Genomic DNA, 23,711 nt, shown 5'->3' on the forward strand with positions numbered 1-23,711 from the left:
TGGCAGCCTTGGAGATGATGCTTTCCCATGCAGGCTGTTTCTGCTCCTCAGGTGAGCTGTGTCAGCTGTGCTATGGAGGGTCATGCCCCAGTCTGAACAAATAGCACCGCAGTACGTGCCTCCCAAATGCCCCATGGCCTTGGGTGTTGTGCACATCGGCGCGTCTCAACCTTGGAGTGTCCAGGGAGTCGGTGGGCACTGCTGACCCTGGGTCCCTATGCGGCAGGCAGCGTGAGCGGGATGTCCTGGGCTGAGCTGTACCTTGTTCTGCTGTTCGTTTTTCTCAACTGGCATTTGCAACTTGTGTGCCTGGGACCAGAGGCCCTCCTCTTGGCTTCCCTGCCTGTCTAGAAGCTTCAGGAAGCCCCACGCTGAGGGCAGCACCATTTGCTTTCTGGGTCTGTGATGGAGTCCTGTCTCAGAGGCCTTTTGAGGTTGAGTCAGACGCTTGCCATTGCCACGTCTGTTCACACGACTCGCATCATGTCCCTGTCATGTCTTCCATGATGGCATCCATGGTAGGATTCGGTCTTCCTCGGGGTCTGGGTCCAGCCCCCACCGTCGGCCCAGCCTCCTGCATGTCCTCACTCCAAGAGGTGGCCTCTGTTGGGTGTACAGTCACTGCTACTACTCCAGATATTTAATGTCGGGAGGAAGGCGTCTCGCTCATTTAGGAACTTCTGGAAGTTGCCAGCGATGCTAGCCAGGCATCAAGAAACCCTTTGTTTCTGAGGTATTTTGGAAGTGGGTTGGGACACAACTCAGTTTTGCCCAGGTCAGTATATTCTGTAAGATTTGGAGTTTATGTTGCAGGGCTGGAGCCCCAGAGTCCCATCTGGACCCTGTATTTTTGTCCAGTGCTGAGGGCCAGCGTGTGACCATGTTGCACTGCCCAGGGCTTGTGTCTGCTACAGGCTCTCTCCCAGATGCCTGGGTGTCACTGCAGGCAGTAACGGGCCGTTGGGCCTCACCAGGACTCCTCCGTCCCTCGCTAGCTGACGGCAAAACTTGCCATCTGCTGGTCTGCCAACAGAAGTGGTTGGCACAGAGACTAGCCTGCCAGGGCAGCTGTCACTCCATCGCACTGCCTGTGCCTGTTAGACATGCCGGCTCCCTAAATGCATGCCTCACAGTTGAGAGCTGGGGTGGAGGTGTAGGGCATATGAGGGGAACCAGGCCAGGCCTGAGGGTGAGGGGTGGTCCTTTTAGGAACCTTCATCCTTGGTTGACCATAAACTTCAAGATTTCTCTACTTGTGGTCAGCTTAGCTTCGAGATGTTAGAAATGCCCTAACTTGAAATTCTTGGAGTGAAGTTGAGTAGGTGTTTTGTTGCAGTATGCCTCCAGGTGATGGTCAACCTTGGGCTGTCCTGTTCCACACGTCTTCTAGGAAGGCAGCCATGTTGAAGACCAGTCTGCATGAAAGTGAAGGAGGCACACTGAGACCTTCCACCCACTGGTTCACCCTCCAAATGGGCACTGCATGGCCAGGAAGCTGGAGCTTCAGCCAGGTCTCCCACAGGGTAACGGCGGTCCTTGTGCCCTCTGCCACCTTCCCAGGCTCCATTAGCAGGGAGCTGGATCAGCAGTGGAGCAGCCACACCTCAGTCCAGTGCCTCATTCTGAGATGCCAGTCGCCAGCAACAGCTTCACTGGCTGCTCTCACGGCTGGCAGCCAGCTTCCGGTACCTTCACCTGCAGCAGGGCTGTGCTGGGAGTGGTGCTGGGCCTCCCACTCCAAGGCTGTTGGCCGTGCCTTCCTGCCCTGCAGCTGAGGGGCTCTGTGTTGGGCTTTTCATCAGGCACTAGCTGGCAGGGAGGGGGCGTGAAGTGAGAACCAGGTCGAGCTTCTCTCCTGGGCCAGGCTAGCGGCGGTGGCCATGTCCTGGGCCCGATGTCCTCTGTGGGGTGTCCCTCGGCCATCTTCAGGGTCGCTTCTATTGCTGTTCTGGGGCCAGCATGGAACTGTGCCTTTTCTGAAGTCTGCTTGGAGCTGTGGCTTTTTGTTTTTTCCCCCATTTCTGTGCTTCTTGTAGGTGATTTTATCATTCAGAATGGCCCCCACAGTATGAGCGGCCGCTGGTCCAGGATGCGTTTGTATGTCTTTAAATGGCAGTGTGTGAGCAGGAGTTCATGGAGGTCTCGGGGACTGTGGCTGGAGACTCTGATTTGGGGGTCAGGATGACGCTGGGGACTTGATGACTGTGAATAGGGAAGACTTTGTATTCTGGGTCACACCAAGCTCTGCTGTGTCTTCCTTTCCCCTGAATTTTCTTCTGTAAAAAAACAAAATGCTGGTAGGCTGCGATCAGTGTGCAGGAGGAGCAGGGAGGAGGCCCTGCAGTTGTGTCTGGCCGTCTGTCCTCGGTGCCCTCTTACTGTAGGTGACTTTCGTGTCTCTGAAATGTCACGTCCAGGCAGTGAGCCCCGTGTATGGACTTGCTGGTTTGGAGGTCATCCTGAGTCTCCGTTGCACTCACGTGTGGATGTGTGTCGGCTGTTCGCCGGCTGAGGGACACGGGGCTACAAGTTGCCAGCTCTGTCTCTGCAGCTCGGTTCTTCCAGGCTGCTGCCTTCAAGCCTTTCCTCGGGCCATGGCCAATCCGGCTGCCTGGCTGTGGAGGTGGGCAAGGTAGGTCCGAGAGGCCAGGCTGTGGGCTCTAGATGTGTGGACTGTGTCCTACATGAGAGCCATAACCTTCACGGGCCCTCCACTCCTTTGTTTACCACCTGCTGTTGCCTGGAGAGAGCTCTCTGAAAAGGGGTCCCCAAGGCAGCGAGGACTGTGGCCTGGCACAGCCTGTCCTGGCTAGCAGCGAGTTGTTCTGAGGCCCTGCTGAATCCACAGCCAACCTGGATGCTGTTGTACCCTCTGGTTCAAATGGCCGCATAATTGGAGCTGCATCTTGAGCTGGGGCCAGCTTGGTTCTGCTGGAAAGCATGGAGGGTCCGGCGTGGGAGCCCAGGCATGTTCTGGTCTCTGTGTGCCTGCGCGGCACCGGCATCCTTCCTCTAGCCACGTCCAGGGAGTCGCCCCCGGGGCAGCTCCAGCCAGGCACGGGGCAGCTCCAGCCAGGCACGCTTGCGCCGCGATGATCCCTGGAGCCCGCGGCGGGCAGCGGGAGGAGCCTCCCTGGGGTGCAGCAGGCGTGGGACGGCCCCTGCTCTGTGCATCTGGCTTTCGTCCAGGGCTGGCGCTTGGCAGCTTATTCAGCTTTTCAGGTACGTTGTGCCTACAATAAACAGCGTGGCACCTACCCAGACATCGCTTGTGGCCGTCTTTGGAGTTCATGGTAAACAGAGGCTGAATTTTGTAAAGAACTTTGGCGGCGGCGGCTTCCCGAGAGGCAGCAGAGGGAGCCCCTCTGGGGGCGAGGCCCCAGCCCCCAGCCGGCTCCCCCTGCTTCGCGAGCGAGGGGGCCGCCCAGCGCTGAAGTTCCCCGGAGCGGCAAGGTCCGTTCGGAACGGGATGGCGAAGGGCTGTTTGCAGCGTTCCGGCCTCCATTATAGGAAGGTGGAGGAATGCAGGAACCGCCCGCAGCTCTGGGGCGGACAGCCGGGAATCGCCCCGCCCCCCGCGCCACCTGCTTCCCGCCGAGACCCTCTGAGGGCCTCTCGCCGACGGAGGGGGCGGGGACGTTTTCCCTTTTGTTTGTTCCATCCAGGGTTGCTGGTAGATGAATTGCAGACGGAGGCTCCGTGTGTGTGTGTGTGTGTGCGCGCGCGCGCGCGCGCGTGCGCGCCTGCATGGGTTGAAGGTCACCCCTCTTTGCTGCAGTTTTTTGAACTAGGGAGGGAAGGGGAGTTGCATTGGAGGCGCCAGATTCCGTGGAGTTTTGCAAACTTAAGGAGAAAAACTTAGGTGGTTGTTGAGGGTGATCCGGGTTAGTAGGAGACGCTGGCTGTCCCAGTCGATCGAGATCTGAGGTTTTGAAAGGACATTTCCATTATGGGGTTTTATACCGAAAAAAAAGTTCCGTATTTTTAATTTGAAATAGATGTGTGTATTCGTAAAAGTGGGGAACTGTGGAGTTTGAGTTCCTCGCACACCTCCCACCCCCAATACACACACCTTCCTAGGCGAGAGCAGAGCCGCCTTTATCTCCTGTGCTTGCAATTCGGCATCACTGCGAAGCTGGGGCCCTGCTAGCTCCCCCCTCCCGGAGGACCCCCACAGCCCTCCAGGGCTGCTGCTTCAACTCCAGGCCTCTGGTCTCTTATCTGCTGGCCTGGCCTGTAGCATTGAACAGGCAGGAAATTTTCTGGAAGGTCTTGGACTCACTGGGGCCAAGTGCACCCAGGCGCCGCATCCAGCATGAGCCTGCGCACATCGTTTTTAAAGATCTTTTTGGCTTTTTTGGTGGTTTTTGAAAGGCAGAGTTGTAGAAAGGAGATCTTGCATGTGCTGGTTCCTGCCACAGTGGCCACAATGGCTAGTGCTGGACCAGGCCTAAGCCAGGAACTTCATCCATCTCCCCGGTGGGTGCAGGAACCCAAGTGCTTGGGCCATCTTCTGCTTTCCCAGGCCGTAAGCAGGGAGCGGAATTGGAACTGGCGCCTGTATGGAATGCCAGTGGCGTCCTTGGCGGCTTAACCTACTAAGCCACGTCGACAGCCCCAGGCCCAACCCCTAGACCCCCATCCCCCCTCCTACCACTGCCAAGGTTGGAGCGTTGGTTTCTGGGAACTGGCTTCTGGCCTGCCCCCCTTCGGGGGCCCCCTGCCTGCAGCCCTGCTCTGGCGCCCAGGCGGGGTCCTGGAAGGAGGTGTGTGGTGGGGGTAGGGAGGGGAGAAAGAAGGCCTGGAAGGCCAGCGAGCCAGGAGCCAGCCGGACAGACGCCTCCTGGAGGGAGCTGCCGGCTTCCTGTGAGGCCCCCACTCGGCTGAGAGGCCCCAGGGCTGGGAGGGGCCAGGGAGGCCGCCCCAGCCTCTGCTCTGCCTTTCCTCGTGCAGAGCTGGCGGCCAGGCACAAGCCCCACCTCTGGCCGCCGTGTCCCTCCTCAGCCTGGCTCCCCCCATTCCGGCCCCACTACTGCCGGGAGAGCCAGAGCGCATGGAGCAGCGTGCGGGACGCCAGCGTGGCTCCATGCTTCGCGGTATGAGCAGCCCCCTGCAGCGCCCCTGTGCACCTCTGTGCACCCCAGCTTTAATCCTCCCAGGCTCGAAGCCTGCTGAGGATGGCGCATGTGGATGTGGCATGCGTGGCTCGAGAGGAATTTCGGCCGAGCCAGGCGCGGTGGGCAGGGAGCCAGAGGGAAGCCCAGGAAAAAGGCTCATTCTGGGTTCGGGCCTTTGGAGCGTGGGGGGCTGGTGAGGCACGCCCGTGGGCTGGAGGAGTGGACAGGATGGTCACGGGAGGCCGGGAGGTGGTGGTGGCAGGGAGAGGGCTACCCTCCCTCCGCCCTTCTTGCCTTCTAAATGTGGGAAATGCACCAAAAACCTCACAGGCCCACGGGCGGGCGGGGCGGTGGGGAGGGCCGTGCAGTGGGGTGAGGGGGTGGCCCTGGGCAGGGTGGGCCAGAGGAAGCCCTAGGGAGTGACACTGAAGCCGAGCAGGGGGAGGGTCTGCCCGGGGCCCTCTACAGGGGAGAGGCCAGCTGGGCAGGAAAGGGGAGGGCAGAGGGTTGGGGGAGCAGGAAGAGTCAGAACTGAGCGGGAACAGGGGGAGAGCAGGAAGGAGGGAGGGCCTGGGCTCCTCCCCTGGCCGCCCAGGAATGGCTGCCGCGTGTGCACGGCTGCTGGGCCTGGCGGGGGCCTTGCTGGCCACCAGAGTGTGTTGGCCGGCCTCTGGGCTTTCTGGACAAAAAGGGCAGAAATCGCTCGGATAGAAGGCTGGCCACTTCCTCGGGGGGACTCGGCACGGGAGAGGGTCCTGGAGGGCACTTTGGGTGGCTGTGTTCAGGGCAGGCTCACTGGGTTCTTTTGAGGCCCCAGCCAATCCTGGTGCAGAACCTGGCTTGGTGCGGCAGACCCAGGCTTGCCCCCTTGGCCAGTTCTGAAAGCACCTCCTTAGCAGGCGTCTGGCACGGCTGTTAAACAGTGGGCCGCCGGGCTCCCCTCCCAGCTCCCTGTGGAGGAGGGCAGGCCCTGCTAGAGTTCCCCGGCCCTGGGCTGTTGTGAAGGCCTCAGCCCGCCTCTCCGCCTTTGCGCGGAAACAACGGGCGGGATCCCGGTGTCGGGACACCGGGCTGGAGGCCGGGTGGAAGCCTGTTCTGGTGCTGAGTCTTGGAAGCTGGTGGCCCTTACCCTTCCACGCTGCCTGCTCAGCTGAGCTCAGTGATGCTCAGCCAAGCTCGCGCTTCTCCACGCTGGCCATGCCCGTGTGGGGCGGAGGCACCCTCCTCCTCGGTCAGACTGGCAAACGTTGAGCAATCCGCCGAGCGGACTCCTTATCTGAGAATTCCTTTTCTCCCTCTCTCAATCGGCTTGCTTTATTTATTTAGTTGAAGGGCAGAGTGTGACAGAGTATCTTCCATTAGGCGAGGCCAAAGCCTGGCTCTCCCACAGGGGACTGGATGGGACCTGGGGCTGCTGGTTCTCAGTGGGGTTCCAGCATCTCCGGCTGTGGTGATGCCTTCTAAGCCACAGCCTCTTCCCCTCATTCGTTTACTTAGAAGGCAGAGTGACAGAGCCTAAGGTGTCAGGTTTACTCCCCGTATAACGGCAAATCCAGAGACCAGAATTCCATCTCGGTCTCCCATGTGGGTGGCAGGAGCCGACGTACCTGGACCGCCATCTGCTGCTTTCCCAGATGTGTCAGCAAGGAGCTGGGACTCGAACCGGTGCTCTTACGTGTGCCATGGGGTCAGGTGTGGGTTGGCACTTGCAGTGCCATGTTGATGTAGAGAGGAGAACTTCGGGTTTTTAGATCAGGGAGGAGCTGGGGCACTTCAGGATTATAGGAGCTCCTCCAGCTGGAATCACGCCTCCTAGCTGTGCCCGCTGCGTGGTGTGCAGTGGGCACGCAGAGGGTGAGGAGAGGCTGGCAGGGTGCTTCATCATAGGCGGCATGCCGGAGGCCTGTGATCTTATAAGGGTGGCATCGTCTGTGGTTTCTCGACCCTTAAGCTAGAAGGACAGGTGTCCCTAGTTAGAGAATTCACCGGGGCTTCACTTTAGTCAGGTGTGGGGTGACCTGTGGGCAGGAGCTGAGCCCACTCGGGGTTCCAAGGGCTGTTGCTGTGGCTACTGAGGGGAGACCAATTCTGGCAGAGGGTTTCTCCCTGCACCCTGCACCGGGTTCTGGAGCCTGCCGGGGAGAGACGGGGCTGGGCTGTGATCTGAACAAAGGAGATCCCCCACCCTGGCCATGGTGTCTTGCAGAAGCAAACTCGTGGGAGCGCTGGGGATCCCTTGCAGGTGTGTGAGGTGCTGTTGGGGGCAGGGGCTGTGGGTCCCTGGGTAGCTCCAGTCACTGCCCCCCGGCTGGGGCTGGGGCAGGGGCTAGGGCTGGGGCAGGGGCTGGGGCAGGGGCTGGGGCTGGGGCAGGGGCTGGGGCTGGGGCAGGGGCTGGGGCAGGGGCTGGGGCAGGGGCAGGGGCAGGGGCTGGGGCTGGGGCAGGGGCAGGGGCTGGGGCTGGGGCAGGGGCAGGGGCTGGGGCTGGGGCAGGGGCTGGGGCTGGGGCAGGGGCAGGGACTGGGGCAGGGGCAGGGGCTGGGGCAGGGGCAGGGGCTGGGGCAGGGGCTGGGGCAGGGGCAGGGGCTGGGGCGGACTTTACTCGGGCCAGCTGAAGTAGCTTCTGTGTCAAGGAATTTTACTTTAGCTCAGCCTGCTTTTGGTATGTGTCTTTTTCATAAAAACTTCAGTTTTATTGAAGTTTCCACATTTGTTTCTTTACTGAAGTCCATAAAATTACAACCTGATTAAAAAACATTATATCCCTTTTTCGTGTGTGAAAATTTTATAGTTTTCTGGATTATGTTTTTAAGAGATGTGTTTTATATTATTTCCCTTGGATTTTTAATAAATTCCGCTGTTTTGCTGTTATTTATTTTCCTTTTATTTGGAATGCAGGGGGAGCACAAGCAAGTGAGTGCAAGAAGCTGGCCTTCTAGCTGCTGCTTCATGCCCCAAGTGCCCGCGAGCTGCAGGGCTGGGTGGCACCCGTGCCAGGGGGCAGGCCTCCCTCCGGGCCTCCCACTCGGTGGCAGGGTCCGCTGGCTGCCGGGGTCTGTATGCAGCCCACAGCGGTCTCTTGGGCTGCTGCCCTTCAGCTTGGTCTGGGGGGTGTTGATCCTGATACTCTCCTGCCTGTGGCTGAAGGAGAGCCGTGGCTTGTTCACTTCTTTCATACAAGATGGGAATCTCACAGCGCTCGGATCCTTGCTTCGTTTTGTCTTGACACGTGACTCTGTGCACTGTGCTGACTGATGAGGGCTTTCCTTGCGTCTCAGTTTCTTAGATCAGTTGTTTAGGCCGGTGCTTGCTTGTCATTTTCCAGTGGCTGATTTTTTTTTAAGGCATTTGTTATTAATTTCTAGTTTGTTGTCTTCCGGTGTATAGCCCCTTGGTCTCCGACTCCGGCACCTGGAGAGCTGGTGTGCCTCGGGCGGATCGGAAGAGAGAGCCTCTACCAGGTTCTTTCTTGGGGCCCCTCTCTCTCACCACAGAAATCTTTGCATTTTTGCAAAAAGCATGACTTTGTTTTGTGGTTTATTTTTATTTTAATTTTGAAAGATTTTGTATTTGAAAGGCAACATTAGAGGAACCCATCTCTGCTGGTTCACTGTTCAGACAGCTTTACCAGCTGGAGCTTCGTCTGGATCTGCCGTGTGGGTGCAGGAATTCTAGCACTTGGTCCATGCTCCGCTTCTTCCCAGGCATACTAGCATGGCGCTGGATCAGAAAAGGAGCAGCAGGGACTTGAACCCGTGCCTGTGTGGAATGTTTGAGCTGCAGACAGCTATTTTACCCATATGCCATGGCATTCGTCCCAGTATTTGAAACAAATATTACTCAAAGGTGTTTGTGTTTGGAAATGCTGCAACTCTGTCCATTGCGTGTGTGTGTGTGTGTGTGTGTGTATGCGTGTGCTTTGGAGTCCAGATTCGCATCCGCCTTTGCCCTTCAAGAGCAACTCGCCTTCTCTGACTTCTTCAGGGTCTTTGCTTTCATTTGTTCCTAATGTCAACATCCTGATGTCTGTTCTTCAGAGCTGAGATTTCTGGGGCGGGGGGTGTCTTGCTGCCGGAGCCAAGGCTGAGGCTGCGGCCCCTCCCCTCGTCAGCCGCACCCTTATCAGCATGTTACATGCTGACAATTTGGGTTAGTGTTTCTTTGCTCTAAATTTTGCAGGTACTGAGAAAGCATTGATGAGACAACGGAATTAAAATATGAGGCTATTTTGTTGCAGAAAGTTTTGGAATCTATGTAAAGTTTGGTTTTTTGTTTGTTTTATAACATGTGTTTTCCAAGAATGTTTTGAAAACTTCTGCATGGATTTTAGTTGTTTGTTTGTTTGCATGAAAATGAGTTCTTCTGTTTGTTGGATTTGAGAGGGAGACACAGACAGACATGGAGCTCCTGTCTGAGCTGCTGCCCATGTTGCCACCGTGGCCTGGGCTGGGCTGGGGGCAAGCTGGGGCACAGTGCAGGTTCCTCAGGCCAGTGCAAGGAGCCCAGTGCCTGGACCTCTCGGCCTTGCCTTGCGCAGGCTGTGGAGTCGGGAGCCAGAGCCAAGCGTCAGGCCCAGCCCTGGGCCCTCTGCTGACTGCTAGGGTGGACGCCATGCCTCCCCCACCGGCTCACCCCATTTCTGTAGACAATAGGAGAGTCCCTCCCTGGGCTGCCACTTCATGCTTTGTGTCTGTGTTGGTGGTTGGTTTTCATACCCTTGCGATTCTGTTTCTCTCTCTCCTTTTAGATTTGTCAAAACGGGAATATTTTTGGGTTGCCGACATTCATTGCCACATGCCTCTGTCTTCTGTTGTAAAGTCTTTCTCTCCAAATATATCTCGTCTGTTCTTGGTTTTCCCTTTGATAAGCAAAGTATTTGTTTGCTTTTACACTTTTATTATGTTTTGCTCTGTTTTTGCTTCTTGTGATTATCTTAATAGATTGTGAACACTGCTCATTTGAATTTTTCTCAATGAGGGGTGGACTCTTGTGGCTGCTGCGACAGGTACACCCTTTCTACCCTGTGGTGACTTGGCGTTTATTTATTTGAAAGGCAGAGTTAGAGGGGAGGAATTAACAGACATAAGGTCAGATCTCCCGTCTGCTGGTTTGTCCCCGTTTGGCCAGGTTGAAGCCAGGAGTCTAGAATCGCACTCGTGTGTGGCTGGGACTTAAGGACTTGGTCCGTCCTCCCCTGCTTTGCAGGCACCTCCTCAGGGAGCTGGCTCGGAAGTGGTGCAGTCAGGTCTTGAACTCAGGACCCAACAAGATGCTGCCACCACCAGTGGCATCTTAACTCCCTGTACCACAAGTTGGCCTGACCAACTCACTTTTAGAATCCAAATTTGGGGCTGCTGCTGCAGCCTAGCAGGCTAATCTTCTGACTGCAGTGCAGGCATCCCATGGGCAGTTTGAGTCTTGCTGCCCCACTTCCAATTCAGAGAAGTGGAGAACAGTGGAGGATGGCCCAAGGCCTTGAACCCTGAACCCATGTGGGAGAAGAAACGGGAGAAGCTCCTGACACCTGGCTTCACGTCATTTGGGCTTCACTTGTGTAGCCATTTGGGGAGTAAACCAGCAGATGGAAGATCTTTTCTCTCTCTCTCTGTAACTCTACCTTTCAAATGAAAAGAAAATAAACCTTAAAAAGAAATCTGAACTTCTCTTTGACACTTTAAATGTTAGTTGAGATGTATTACTTGACCCTGCGCCTGAGGACCAACCATCCGGAGCCTCGTGACCTTCGGGGCCTGTTGGGCCCTGGAGCCGCTTGCCAGTGTGGGAGCAGGAGGAGCTGGGGTGCTGAAGCAGGACTGCCCATGCGGGGTCGAGTGGCTCATTGCCGTGGAGGGGTGGTAAGCCTGGGGGGAGGGGAGAAGGCGGGCGCCAGATGTGCGGGACCTCTCCCAGCAGCGGGGAGTGCGTGTGCTGATTTTTTGGTTAAGTGCAACTAGAAAGGGTCGTCGGCATGGGCAGAGGCCTTCGCCAGCCACGTGTGCCCGCGCAGCCAAGCTGCTGGCGCACAAGGCATGTGTCTGCAGGTGCAGGCCCGGGCCTACGTGGCACCTAGAGCCGCGGCAGTTGGCCGGGACCAGCTCGGGAGCAGGCGCACGTTCTGAGCCGAGCAAGAGAGCAGAGGCTATGACAGTGGGAGGTGGAGATGGTGGGGTGGGGGGACCTTACTGGGGACTGGTGCTCCCGGAGAGCCTGGTGGCCACGGACCTGCCACGCGTTCATCCGCTGGCCTGGCCCTGGTGATTGGTCCAGCACCCGGATGAGAGGGGGAGCAGCCCACATACGGCTGAGTGGTGGCCTGGGTACTGTGTGCAGTCACCTGGAACATGAGGGGCCCGAGCCCGTGTCCCCCACGTCTGCCACCCACATCACTTAAGCTCGCTCAGTGTGTGTTTCGGGGCAAGGGTACCCGGGCATGGTGATTTTCAATTTATGGCAATTGTGTTATTTTAATTTAGTTAGTGCTGATTGCCCTTAAAATGGAAAAACAAACAAACAAGCACAGAATCAAAAGAACAAAGGCGTGTCAAGTTGAGCGGCTGGACCCAGAAGTGTAAATATTGACATTGCCGAGTGTTGACTTGAGTGCTGGCCAACTCCCCACTCTACCCGAGCTCTTTCTGAACTATACTTTTAACCGAGAATTTCAGTTTTTTCCCAACTTCAGTACTCCAGTAAAAATCACACTTCTGTATGTTGGTTTAAATTTTTTCTCTTTTAAGAGTTGCATTTATCTGGGAGTCAGTGTTACAGAGAGGGAGAGAGAGCTTTGGTCCACTGGTTCACTCCCAGATTGGCCACAGCAGCCACGGCTGGGCCAGGCCAGAGCCGGGCACTGTATCCGGTCGCCCACATGAACGGCGGGCCCAGACGCCGTGGGTGTCTCAGCTGCAATAGCAGGGACCTGAATGGGGAACGGCACAGTGGAGGCTCGAAGCGGGATCCGTGTCGGATGCTGACGAGTAGTCAGCTGCCAGCTCGCTACCTCACTGAGCTCCACCGCCGGGCCTGCCGTGTGGTGATGATCGGGGAGACATAGTGGTCTCGCACAGCAACCCAATGGGGTGACAATAGTCAGAATCTGTCCTCTTGGCTTTTTTTTTTTTGAAGTGCAGTATGTGGTTGTCTGCAGTCACCCTGTGTGGTGGAACGTGAGACCTCGGGCTATTGTCTGACTGTAGCCCCTCACCCCTGCTGGCTCCGGGCGCACTCCCCCAGAGAGGGAGCTGTGCCCATGGGCTGGCTGGGCTCACAGCACAGCCTGCACTGAGAAGCCTTTGTTGTGACGCGCACAAAGCTGCTGTATCTGCCGCCTGGCACGCCCCGCCCGGTGTTGGGGTACGGGGCACAGCCGGAAAGCAAGCTGCTGAGCTCGGGACTGGAGCCGGGGTGCAGCGGAGAAAACCAAAGCCTGTCGTGCTGACATCCTGTATGGATGGGCACTGGTTCCAGTCACAGCCACCCACTTCTGGCCCAGCTGCCTGCTCGTGCTTCTGGGAGCACAGAGCGGACGGCCCAAGTGCTTGGGCCCCGCACAGAGTGCCAGCACCTGGCTTTGGACTTACCTAGCCCAGACTGTTGTGGCCATTTGTGGAGTGAACAGGAGGGAAAAAGATTCTCTGTTTCTTTCAACAAAGTAAATCTTGAAAGAGAAGCTGAACTCTGAACCCAGGAAGACCGCACGGAGATGATGGCGTGTGTGACGGTAGGGCATGGAGCAGCCATGTGGTTCAGACTAGGTGCCCTTCCTGGAAATGCTGAGGACTGCACGTGTGTCAGATCTGGGAACGTTTGAGTAGCGCAACACTGAGCAGGCCTAAGGTGTTCTGAAATCCAGACCTTGAGGCGCATCCGTGAGGCTGGGAACTCCCCGTTTGCCAGGGACTCTGGCTGCACGAGGGCACTGGTGGCAGAAGGGGGCTGTGAGGCTGTGTCACTGTGGGTGACCAGATGACTGAAGGCTGACTCTGTTAAGGACTTCATGGTCTCACAGCTTGCCTGGGGCCACAGAATAGGACATGGGAAAGCTGTGACCAGCTACTCTTCATGGAACATGCGAGACAGCTGTGACCAGCTTCTATGTTGCCAGAACACATGAGAATAGACTTGACCAGGTCCCATGTGCTGAAGCAGGTATGAACACCTTGTGTGTACTGTAACATGTGTGACCAGCCTTGACCAAATCCAGTGTGCTGAAATGTGTGTGAACAGCTCTGAGCACCTTAGGCATGCTGTAACATGTGACCAGCCATGGCCAGGTCCCATGTGTGGAACACATGTGACTAGCGAATTGTGTGATGCTCAGAAGAGCTTTTGGGCTCTTCTAACAGCCTAAGCCGAATCTCTTCTTTGTCAGACATCCTTAGCCAAAGATGCTCACTTTGTTGCTGCTTGGCAGTGGTAACTGTGCCCATCTGTCTGGTAGGGGTAAGCAGCACCCAGCCCCGCTGGCCGGGTTGTCCCTGTGTAGATGTGCATTCTCACGGGCTCCCAATGAGGAACTCTGTGCCTTCTCCTGACCTCCAGGCCCCAGGACTTGCCCCTAAGGGTCTCCTGTGGGGCAGAGCCTGGCTTGCATGTGTGTGAGACTGGTCCGAGATGTGCCGTGGCGTCTCCTGATATTGCTACTCCGTTCCTTTATTTTTCAATTGCAATCTGTGCCCCATTTTGTGAATGCGTTCATTCGTCAGGACATGTGGCTCCAGCCCGCCCTTCAGAGGCCTTCAGCTGTGCTGCCAGCAGCATGGGCGTGTTTCCGGTTCCCCCAGGCTGCCTGCCCCAAGTGGGATTGCCGGGTCCCGTGTGAATGCTGTGCTTAGTCTTTGTGGAATCCCATGTAAGTGTCAGCGACAGCTGCACCGTTGCACATTCTCACAAGGGATTCCCAGAAGTTCTACTTTGTCCGCGCCTGCGCCCAGGCTTACTTCCTGTCTTTGTTTGCCCTGTGGTTCCTCCCTGTGGCTTCAGTGACCAGTCCCCGGTGACACCGGGCATCTCTGCGTGGCACGTTGGCAATTCCTGTGTCTTCTGGGAGGGATGGGAAGTCCATTCCAGGCCTTTGCCTGATTTTCACTTTTTTTAAAAGGTTTATTTATTTCAAAGGAAGAGTCACAGGGAGAGGGAGAAGCAGAGATCTTCTGTCCACTGATTCAGCCTCTGAATGGCTGGAGCGATGGGCCTGAGCTAAGCAGCGGCCAGGCCTTCATGTGGGCGCAGGAGCTGAGGCACACGGACCACCTGCTGCTGCTTTTCCTAGGCAGGGAGCTGGTTTGCAAGGGGAGTGGGTGGGACACGAATGCCTGGTTTTGAATTGTGCTTGCTTGCTGAGTTGTAGGAATTCTTTTTATCTTCTGGGTACTGACCCTTGGGCAGGCGAATCTGCAAATATCAGCCAGTTCTCTGGTCTGTATCTTTGGTCTTTGACGGTGCCCCTGGGTGCAGAGAAGTTTCTAAGTGAGCTGAAGTCCAGCTTATCTGTTGCATTTCTTTTGTTGTCTGTCTGAAAACCCTTGTCAAAGCGGGCGTGATGCTGGCTTTCCTTTTCCGAGTGCTGTATTGTTTACTTTTTACCTTCAAGCCTTTATCCACATTGAGTTGATATTGTTTCTAAGATTAGGGTTTGACCTCACACCTCTGCTTGTGGCAGACACTGTCCCTCTCCTGTGAATGGTCTTTGCACCTGTTGGGAAGGGTTATTTCTGGACTGTCTGTTCCATTCCAGTTGGCCATGCCAGTGCTCATGCCAGTGCTCATGCCAGTGCTCATGCCAGCTCCAGGCTGTTTTACTTCCTGCAGCTCTGCAGTGAGTTTCGAATGGGAATCTGGGCATGTTCCAACTGTATTGCCATTTCTCAGGTTGGATGTGGTTGCTTGGGGTCCTGTGCAAATAAAAGTCACAGGAATTTTAGGATCCTGCAGAAAATATCCTGGGGGTCTTGCCTGGACCTTCCTCAGATGCCCACATCAGCATAGGTCAAGTTCGACTTCTCTGTCTCTGAATGGGGGCGTGGCTTCCCTTCCACCATCTCTGCTGTGTTCTTCCAGAAGGCTTTCATGCCTTGAGAGGCAGAGCGAGCACAGCTCTGACCCTCTGGGATGGAGACCCTGGGATACTCTCATTTCTTATCAGCTCAGCGCCCCCCGGGTTCGGGCTCCTTCGCAGACCCCTGGGGGAATGCACACCAAGGATGAAGCTGGGGGGCAAGTTGCGCACGTTTGTCCACTCTTGATCCTTCCAGTCATGTGATGGTTGAGTGGTGTTTTTATATTTGGGGTCTAAATTAATTTCTAGGAGTCAGCACAACAAACAGCCTCCGTCAGAGTGCTGGGCCAGGAGGTAGAGATCGGGGAGTAGGTGTCTTCCCTACTCTCCCAGGCCTACACCTGCTGTAGGTCCTTGACCCAGCGTGTCCCAAAGCTGAGGCTGGCACATAGGGAGCCCATGATGGGCAGGGACACAGCTGATGTTTCACTATTTTTTAAAAAATATTTATTTTTATTGGAAAGTCAGATTTACAGAGACAAAGAGGGACAGAGAGAAAGAAAGGTCTTTCATCTGCTGGTTCACTCCCCAAGTGGCTGCAACAGCCGGAGCTGAGCCAATCTGAAACCAGGAGCCTGGAGCTTCTTCTGGGTTTCCCATTGTTGGTGCAGGATCCAAAGGCTTTGGGCCATCCTCCACTACTTTCCCAGGGAAGTGAAGCAGCTGGGACATGAACCAGTGCCCACGTGAGATTCCGGCATGTGCAAGGTGAGGACTTGGCAACCAGGCTACAGCGCCAGGTCCTGTTTATCTGTTTTGATGGGTGAGCTCGGTGCCCCTGATAGTACGCAGTTCCAGAGCCACGCAGGGGAGAACACTGAACCGGGAGGCTTGGCGTCTGCTGAGAGATGCGGCTTGCCCTTGGCCGTGGATGGGAGAGCCAGCACCTTCTGAGATGCTCTGTAAGCTTGCTGTGGGGCCCTTGCTGCTTCTCAGGACTTGATCATGTCCTTGGGGTGCTGACGGGTGCAGGCAGAAGCAGGGTGAGCTAGGAAGAAGCTGCAAGTGACGGTGCATGCACTCTGAGTGCCTTTCTGCCTGCAGAGTTCGGTGACTGCACTGGTCACAAGATTAGAGGGTTCCTGCCAGTCTCCACATGTTGAAGGCTTCTGGTGCCCCATGGGCATGCCCCTCAAGTGCTCCCTGTCTGCCAGGCCACCCTTGGCCCCTCTCAACGAGTGTTTTCCCAGCATAGAAGTGTATCGTTGGTGGGATTTGAGGATGTGGAAGGAACCCCTGGCTGTAGCTGGCCATCTAGATTCCTTTTTGCTCCATCTGCCTCACCACACGTGGGTATGCATGGGCACGGGGTCCTGGTGTGATGGGGCAGGTCCAGGTGCCAATGGCATGTCTGCCACCCCTTCCTTGCTCTACTCGGTGAGGTTTCATTGTTGCTGCCGTGTGACTGGCATCTCCCCCCGGACCTGGCCTCGGCCCCATGCTACACCCCTGCTTGCTTAAAACCCTCTCGGGTCCCTTTTGGTGCTCCTGGATGCGAATAGCCAGTTGGGAGGATGGTGAAGGCTGTACCTGAGCTTTCAGGAAGAGGCAGTGGCTGTGCAGAGGGGCGGATGTCTCACCTCAGGACTCTGGGAGCGGTGGGCTCGGGGAGGGCCTTGGCGCCGAGGCCCTCATTTTCCATCCTCTGCAGGACTGGCAAACAGTCACATCAAGGCTGTCTGCACAGCATCCATGGCTCCTCCCAGGAGTTCCGAACTGTGACTGAACCAGGGCGGTGCTCCCTGCGGCCCTCGGGTCCTCGAAGGAAACGCCCAGGGTCTTGCCGCATCCACTCCTGCAGAGATGTGGCACTGGGGAGCTGGGCAGCGCTTGTCCTCTTTCCTGGAAAACGAAATGACAGTTCCAGGATTTCTCAGAAAACAGATTGAGTTCCCACGGGCTCTGGTCTTGAGCAATGACGACAATTAGACGGCTCTCGGGGCTCTGGAGAGAGACATCTTCGGCGCCCTCATAACTGTCGGACTGTAGCCTCGCTAACGGCTGTGGCTTGGACTGGACGTGTGACTCAGCCGATGAGTCACCTGGTAGGTGGCTTTGTAGAGAGAGGGACACCACCGTCGGCTGCACCGCTGGTGGAGACGGGACCGCCCTCCGTGGCCATGGCCTGTGCATGCCACCGTCCCATCACTATGGAGACCCCTGTATCCAGTTCCCAGCTGGTGCTGGGGGTGTCATGGCCTCAGGGCAGTGAGCAGGTCTCTGCCATTTCTGGAAGCCCACAGAACCTGGCTGTTGCCAGGTACACCAGGCCCTGGAGTTCCTGTGGAGAAACAGCTAGAAGGGGAGGCACCATGAGCCATGATGGCCATGATGCTGTAATAAGCACAGGGGAGCAGGCAAGGATACCCCAGGGACATCCCCAAGGGGGAGGAGGAGCCGAGGCTGGCTGGCCAAGGGCATGGGCACTGGGGGAGGGGGAGGCAGAGAGTCAGGCCTCGACAGGCTGGGACTGAGGATTCATCTGCACACACAGGCTGTAACAAGACAACAGTACTGTGTGTGTCATTGTGAAAAACTTGGGGCCCCAGAGTAAGAATCTCCCAGGCCCAGTTACCACTCACTGAAGCACCCTCATCCCACATACAGCTCCTCCTCTCCAAAACTCTGAACCCAGAAACCTCTCCCATCCCCGGCACACACTCGGCCCAGAGCCAGGACCCTCAGAAACCCAGAACACCCCAGGCCCACAGTGCCTGTGCTCACTGGACTGGACACCAGATTGTCCTTATGTACAGATGGCCCTGAGAGCTTGATCGCCATCAGCAGCAAGCATCTTCAAACAGGATGGAAGTGCCGGAGGAAGAGGGCCCTGTGGCTCAGGAATGAGACATTCCAGTGCACTGTAGTGAGTCTGCTGATGAATCTCTGCAGAGATCGGGTTTTCTTAAGACATGTATTTGAAAGGCAGAGAGGGAGAGAGAATGTGTTAGATCTTCCAACCATCGGTTCACCCCCCAAATGGCTGCAGCTATTAGGGCTGGGCTAGTCTGGGATCTCCTAGAGCTCTCTCCAGGTCTCCCTTGTGCGTGTAGGGACCCAAACACTCGGGCCATCTTCTGCAGCCATCGCAGGCCATTAGCAGGGAGCTGGATTGGGAGTGGAACAGCAGGAACTTCAGCCAGCACCCCATGTGGGATGCTGGTGCCACTATGCCTCAACTTTGACCCCAAGAGTGCCCATTTTAAAAAACACATCTCGTCAAGAGTTGAAAATCATAGAGGAATATTCAGTTAAGACTTGGATGGCTCTGGGTTTGGGAAAACATTTGTCACCCGTCTGGCTCGGTACATGGGAATGTTGTGTCACCCAAACACAGCGACAGCACAGCAGGTGCAGATGGAGAGCCCTTCTTCAGAACTGCTGAGTCTCCAGTTTTGTTGTAACGTCTGGAGCGGCATCCCAGGGTGTCTTGGGGACAGGACCCCAAGCCCATACATGGGCTCAGCTGGCACTGGCTCTGTGGCTGTGCATGCAGGCTGCAGGTGACGTGCCATGGTATTTTTAGCATATGCCCAAGTTTGACTGAGGCTCATGGAGCATGGTCAACTACAGAATTCCCACATGTGGCCCTGGTGTTGGCACCCAGAGTTTCGAATTTGGGAGCCTTTCCAATTTAAGGTTTTCAGATTAGTGATACCCAGCCCATGATTTTATTTTTGAGATTTCCCGATTGGTGACAATACCCTTGCTTGCATGGAGATGAAACTTCTTTGGGTCCCACTTGCCATCCTGCCCCAGGCCCTCCACCTGCTGGCAGAGGTGTGACAGCAGCAAGGGGTTCAGGGGACACCCAGGGCACCTAGTCCCTGGTGTTGCTTCTGTGTTAGTCCCGTAAAGGAGCGGGAGGCGCCTCTGCTGCGTCCAAACGGGCCTGGCTGCTGGTTCTGCCCAGGCGGCCTCACACCTGACCTGGAGGAGGGTTTCTGCATCTCCTCCCGGCTGGTTAGTGCCTGCACCTTTACCCTCACACTCCACAAAGGAGGACACAGCTCTCTGAGATGCCCTGATGTCTGCTGTGTGTGATCACTCCAGCATTCTGTGTCACTTAAGAATAGGGGTCTGCGGCCGGCACCATGGCATAGCAGGTAAAGCTGCTGCCTGTGAGAGTAGCATCCCATGTGGGTTCCAGTTAGTGTTTGGCTTTTCTGCTTGTGGCCTGGGAAGGCAGTGAAAGACGACTCGTGTCCTTGGGTTCCTGCACCTATGTGGGAGACCCAGCTTCTGATCATCACTGGCCATTGCGGCTGTTTGCGGAGTGATCCAGCAAAGGAAAGATCTTTCTCTGTCTCTGCTTCTTTCTTTGTCTGCGTTTCAAATAAATTAAGAAAAAATTTTTTTTACACTTTTTTTTTCTGAACTGAGTGGCTTGTCACTCAGCTGTGCTATGGAGGGAGGTTCCCCCCAGTCCCCCAGGCATGGAGTGCTGTGGACAGAAGGGGAGTGGGTACAGTGCACAGGACTTGGGCTGGGATCTGTGCTGCGGTTTGCCCCACCCCATGTGTTTCTCAGCAGCCACGTTACTTCCATCTCTCGATGTGTACCTGGCTGCTTGATTGATTCCCGTCACTGCGTCCAGCGATGCTGCGGTGACCTTCTCGGACACGTGGAACCTGTTTTTCTGCTGCTTTGTGTTGTTGTCTGTGCTCAGTGCTCGGATCTTTGTTAATGGTCTCCTGTCCTTTTCCTTTCTCTCTGTCTGGTAATTTCTGTTTGGATGCTAGACATTGTGATTTTTATTTTTATGTGGCTGAGTGCTTTCTTTTTTTTAATGTTCCCTGAAATATGTTTTGAGCCTTGTTCTGGGAACACTTAAGCTTGTCAGTCGTAGTTTGATCTGCGAAGGCTTTTACGCCTTGTTGGCCTGCTCTCGTTTTTGTTCTGGGCGGACTTGCCCTCCGTGTTGGGGCAGCTTCCTTCTGAGTAGGGTGAGGTGTTCAGTGCACAGCTCTGCCTGCTCCTGGGAGCTCCTGTGATCCTGGGGCTCTCCTGCCGCTTCTGGTGAACATCACTGCCCCTAGGTGCCTGCTTGAAGACTGTGAAGTCAGCAGTTCTCAGGTAAGGGTTTCTGGGGAATCCTGAGAGGCCCCCAGCGTCCCCCTCCTGCAGGCTGCCTAGCAGCTCCCTCCATCTCTCCTTGGACTCTGCTTTTCTGCTGAGGAAGACCCGGGTCTTCCTTGATTTCCCTCTTCATGCTGAGGTCAGGAACCCTGTCCAAGTAGGGAAGCACGGGCTGGCACGGGTATGGCCTCGCCTGTGTCCTCTCTCTTAGAACCGCTCTGCTGGGCTGCCCGGTGTCCAGTGTATGAGAAGCATTTTAATCTCTCAGTTATTTAAGGAGAGAGAGGGTACATCCAATCCCTGATAGTTCATGTTGGCCAGGAGCTCTGAAGTCACCCGCGGTATTATTTTAGCCATGGTTCTAGGAATAGATTAGCTGCGGAACGTTTTTTCTGTAGTGGGCAGACTCGGCCCGAGGATGAGAAAGAGGTTTGGAGGTCATGTACCCAGAGCCCGGGTGTTGGTACAGAGCAGGCGTTTGCTCCGTGTCCTGGAGTCTTTCCTGCCGGTCGTCTGCCGGCTCTGGGCTCCTGCTGCGGTGTGAGTTCTTGTACAGGAGAGTGAGGGGTGGCTGCGTCCTGGGCATGAGGGCCCACTGTGCTCTTACAGGCGCAAGGACTGGTTTGCACTGCCCTGGCCTCAGCGCAGGCCGTTCTCTCTGCCTGCCGTGCTCCTTCCCACGCTTGGTGTACATGCATTCTGGAGACCCCAGTTACCTCGTTCCACCTCCAGAGTCTCAGCCAGCAGCTGCCGTTGACCATAAGGGGTTTGGAATGGGGAGGATCCCAAGGAAACTTGGAGACCTTTTCCTCTGGGAAAGTGGGAATGGATTCCAGTTAAGGAAAGGTACTGCTGAGTTTCTCTCTCTGACAGGGAAAATGCAGGTGCCTCAATGCCCCCACATGCGGTGGCTTCCCCAGTGGGGGGCTCACTTGGTTGCTGCAACCGCATGGGGTTGGCCTGGCTGCTTCGCAGGCTGTGGATCATGAGAGGAAGTAAGAAGCCGGGAGCTGAAGAAGATGGCGATGGTGGGAATGGGAGGCAGTGAGTCCCTGATGGAGTGGTGCAGGTAGAATGACGGTCGGTAGTGCAGATGATGAAGGCTGGGGTGAATTTGGTGGCAGGGTGGATGTGGAGGTGATGGTGGAGGTTGCAGAGGAGGTGATATGGCGACAGTGCTATCACCAAAATAGCAGTGGGCATTCACAAGTGGTGATTTATTTCTGTTCTGGCCACACGGCCTCTTCCCAGCAGTCCTCTGGGGCTGTCCCCCGCAAGGTCACGCGGTCCCCCTCGGCAGGAATTCCAGAGCTGGCACCCCTTTCTACTCCAGGCTGAGCAGCCTCCTGGATGTGGGAATGCCCAGTCCAAAAACAGGAACAGGACTGACTTGGCAAAGGCGATTTATTTTGGGAAAACCATCCGTCAAAGATTGGCAGGCCCTGGGCGTGGGGCTCCTGGGTCAGGTGATGGAAAGGTTCTAAACTTAGCCAGTGACGAGGGCTCCCAGCAGAGGAAATGCATGTTAACTCGCGCGCATCTCAGCGTGTCCCTTCCTGTGAGGACTCCGGCTGTGCCCGCCCGGCGTGGGCAGCTCCTGGGCTGAGAGTGTGTGCAGGTAGTGCTGGGAGCTCAGGGGGTGTGGCGTGCCCATGGCTGCGCAGTGTGTGTCTGCGTCTGTGTGTCCGCATGGGAGGCCAGGGGAGAGCAGTGAACTTTCACACGGCAGCATTTGACATCCCTGCCGTTTTCCCTTGATGTCCCCTCTTTGAGGACACCCGTGTGCTTGGATTCTCAAGAACCTTTTTGCGTCAAAATGCACTCATCTTTCAATTCTGTTTCCTGCAGCTTTTATAAATCTCTGTACTCATTTAATCAGAAATCAGAATAAAACATGAGTGAAAGTTTCTCAAGGGTTTGGTAGAGGACGATGGCAATCTTCAAGCTGAAAAGGAAGAACGACAAGAAAAGATCAGAATTTGAAGAAGCCGATTTCATCTCCTAAGAGCCAGAGTGCCAGTATGTCTGCAGATGCGCAAGGAGGAACCTTGCTCTGTCTGCACGGGAAATCAGTCAGAGGTTCCTGGCATCATGAGCCTGTCTGCATGCGGAGGGCCAGGGAGAATCAAGGGTGCATGGATGGGGGTGTGTGTGCACATGTGTGGGTGTGGGTTGACTGGGTATGGCTGTGTGCACGTGTGTGGGTGTGGGTTGACTGGGTATGGCTGTGTGTGCACGTGCGTGGGTATGGGTTGACTGGGTATGGCTGTGTGTGCACGTGCGTGGGTGTGGGTTGACTGGGTATGGCTGTGTGTGTACGTGCATGGGTATGGGTTGACCGGGTATGGCTGTGTGTGCACGTGCGTGGGTGTGGGTTGACTGGGTATGGGTTGACTGGGTATGGCTGTGTGTGCAGTATGTGGGTGTGGGTTGACTGGGTATGGCTTTGTGTGTACGTGCGTGGGTGTGGGTTGCCTGGGCATGGCTGTGGGTTGGTGTGGCTTTGTGTGAGTGTGTGGGGTGGGGGTGTGTATTGGATGGATGAGTATGGTTTTCCAGGGGGCATGGCTGCATTTGTGTGTTGACTGAGTGTGGGTGTTCTCGTATGTGTTGGCTGTCCATGTGTGTGCGTGATTGTTGCTGTGTGTGTATGGCTGTGTGTGGATGTGGTCATGTGTGTGGTTATGGGTATGACTGTGTGAGGGAGTGTATGTGTGTATGTTGGGGGTCCCCACTCAGGCCCAGGTGGGCACTCCACATTGTACGAAGCCCATGCCCCTTGTGATCACATGGGTCTGACTGTTAGTTCATTTGTAGGTGAGCCCAGAGTGCCTTGCGGACTGGCCCCAGACTCTGAGCTCCAAGTTTTGGGGCCAAGGCTCAGTCAGGGAGATTGTGGCTGGGAGGGAGCAGAGGATAGTCTCAGAGAAGGCGCACCTGGGCCAGCATGCTTACAGGCAGCTGCTCAGCCTGCATGTGGAAACCACTGCGGTCTTGAGCCACCACTTGTCTGGGAGGGAAATAGCATGTTGCAGTCCTGGCTGTGCCCACTGACCCTGGTGGAGAGGGGCCGGATGCTGCACTTCTCCAGCGTGGACAAGTGCACGCAATCTTCACCCAGGCCATGCTGCGTCTAAGGGATGTGAGGCGGATGTGAGGCGGGCAGCCCCACCTGCGCACCTGCCCCTCTCAGTAGGTGTGCTGCTGCCTGGTTGGCTCCCTGGCTGGGTTAGTGAGTTCGTTGTAGGGGAGCCCAGCCCACACGGAGGTGCAGACACTATAGGCACGGCGGGTGTATGTTCTGTCTATGCTACATTTCCAGCGTGATGGAACAGAGCTGGTGAGGTGGGAAGCTGAGGCTGTGGGATGGCAGTCATGGGGGAAGGGAGACCCCAGATTAGGACTTGTGTGGAATGTGGAGACCCCAGGGTCCCACCACTCACCCCACCAAGAGCCAGCA

The 23,711-nt window shown here is 56.1% G+C and overlaps 1 protein-coding gene across 5 annotated transcripts in view; it reads left to right on the top strand.

Annotated features, from left to right (window-relative positions):
• Positions 1–23,711, top strand: part of GRB10 (growth factor receptor bound protein 10) — a 78,187-nt gene that overhangs the window by 22,508 nt on the left and 31,968 nt on the right. For 2 of the 5 annotated variants that reach the window (XM_058678151.1, XM_058678155.1), the window contains exon 1: positions 4,964–5,096. The exons of 2 other annotated variants lie outside the window; for them this stretch is intronic. In XM_058678151.1, coding sequence (XP_058534134.1) covers positions 5,054–5,096 — 43 coding nt within the window. In that variant the 5' untranslated portion in view covers positions 4,964–5,053. Of the gene's footprint in view, positions 1–3,106; positions 3,223–4,963; positions 5,097–23,711 lie in introns of those variants that run through there. One more of the 5 variants, XM_058678154.1, reaches the window with a different exon arrangement.

The sequence above is a fragment of the Ochotona princeps genome, chromosome 20 (assembly GCF_030435755.1).
Source record: "Ochotona princeps isolate mOchPri1 chromosome 20, mOchPri1.hap1, whole genome shotgun sequence".
Taxonomy (NCBI): domain Eukaryota; kingdom Metazoa; phylum Chordata; class Mammalia; order Lagomorpha; family Ochotonidae; genus Ochotona; species Ochotona princeps.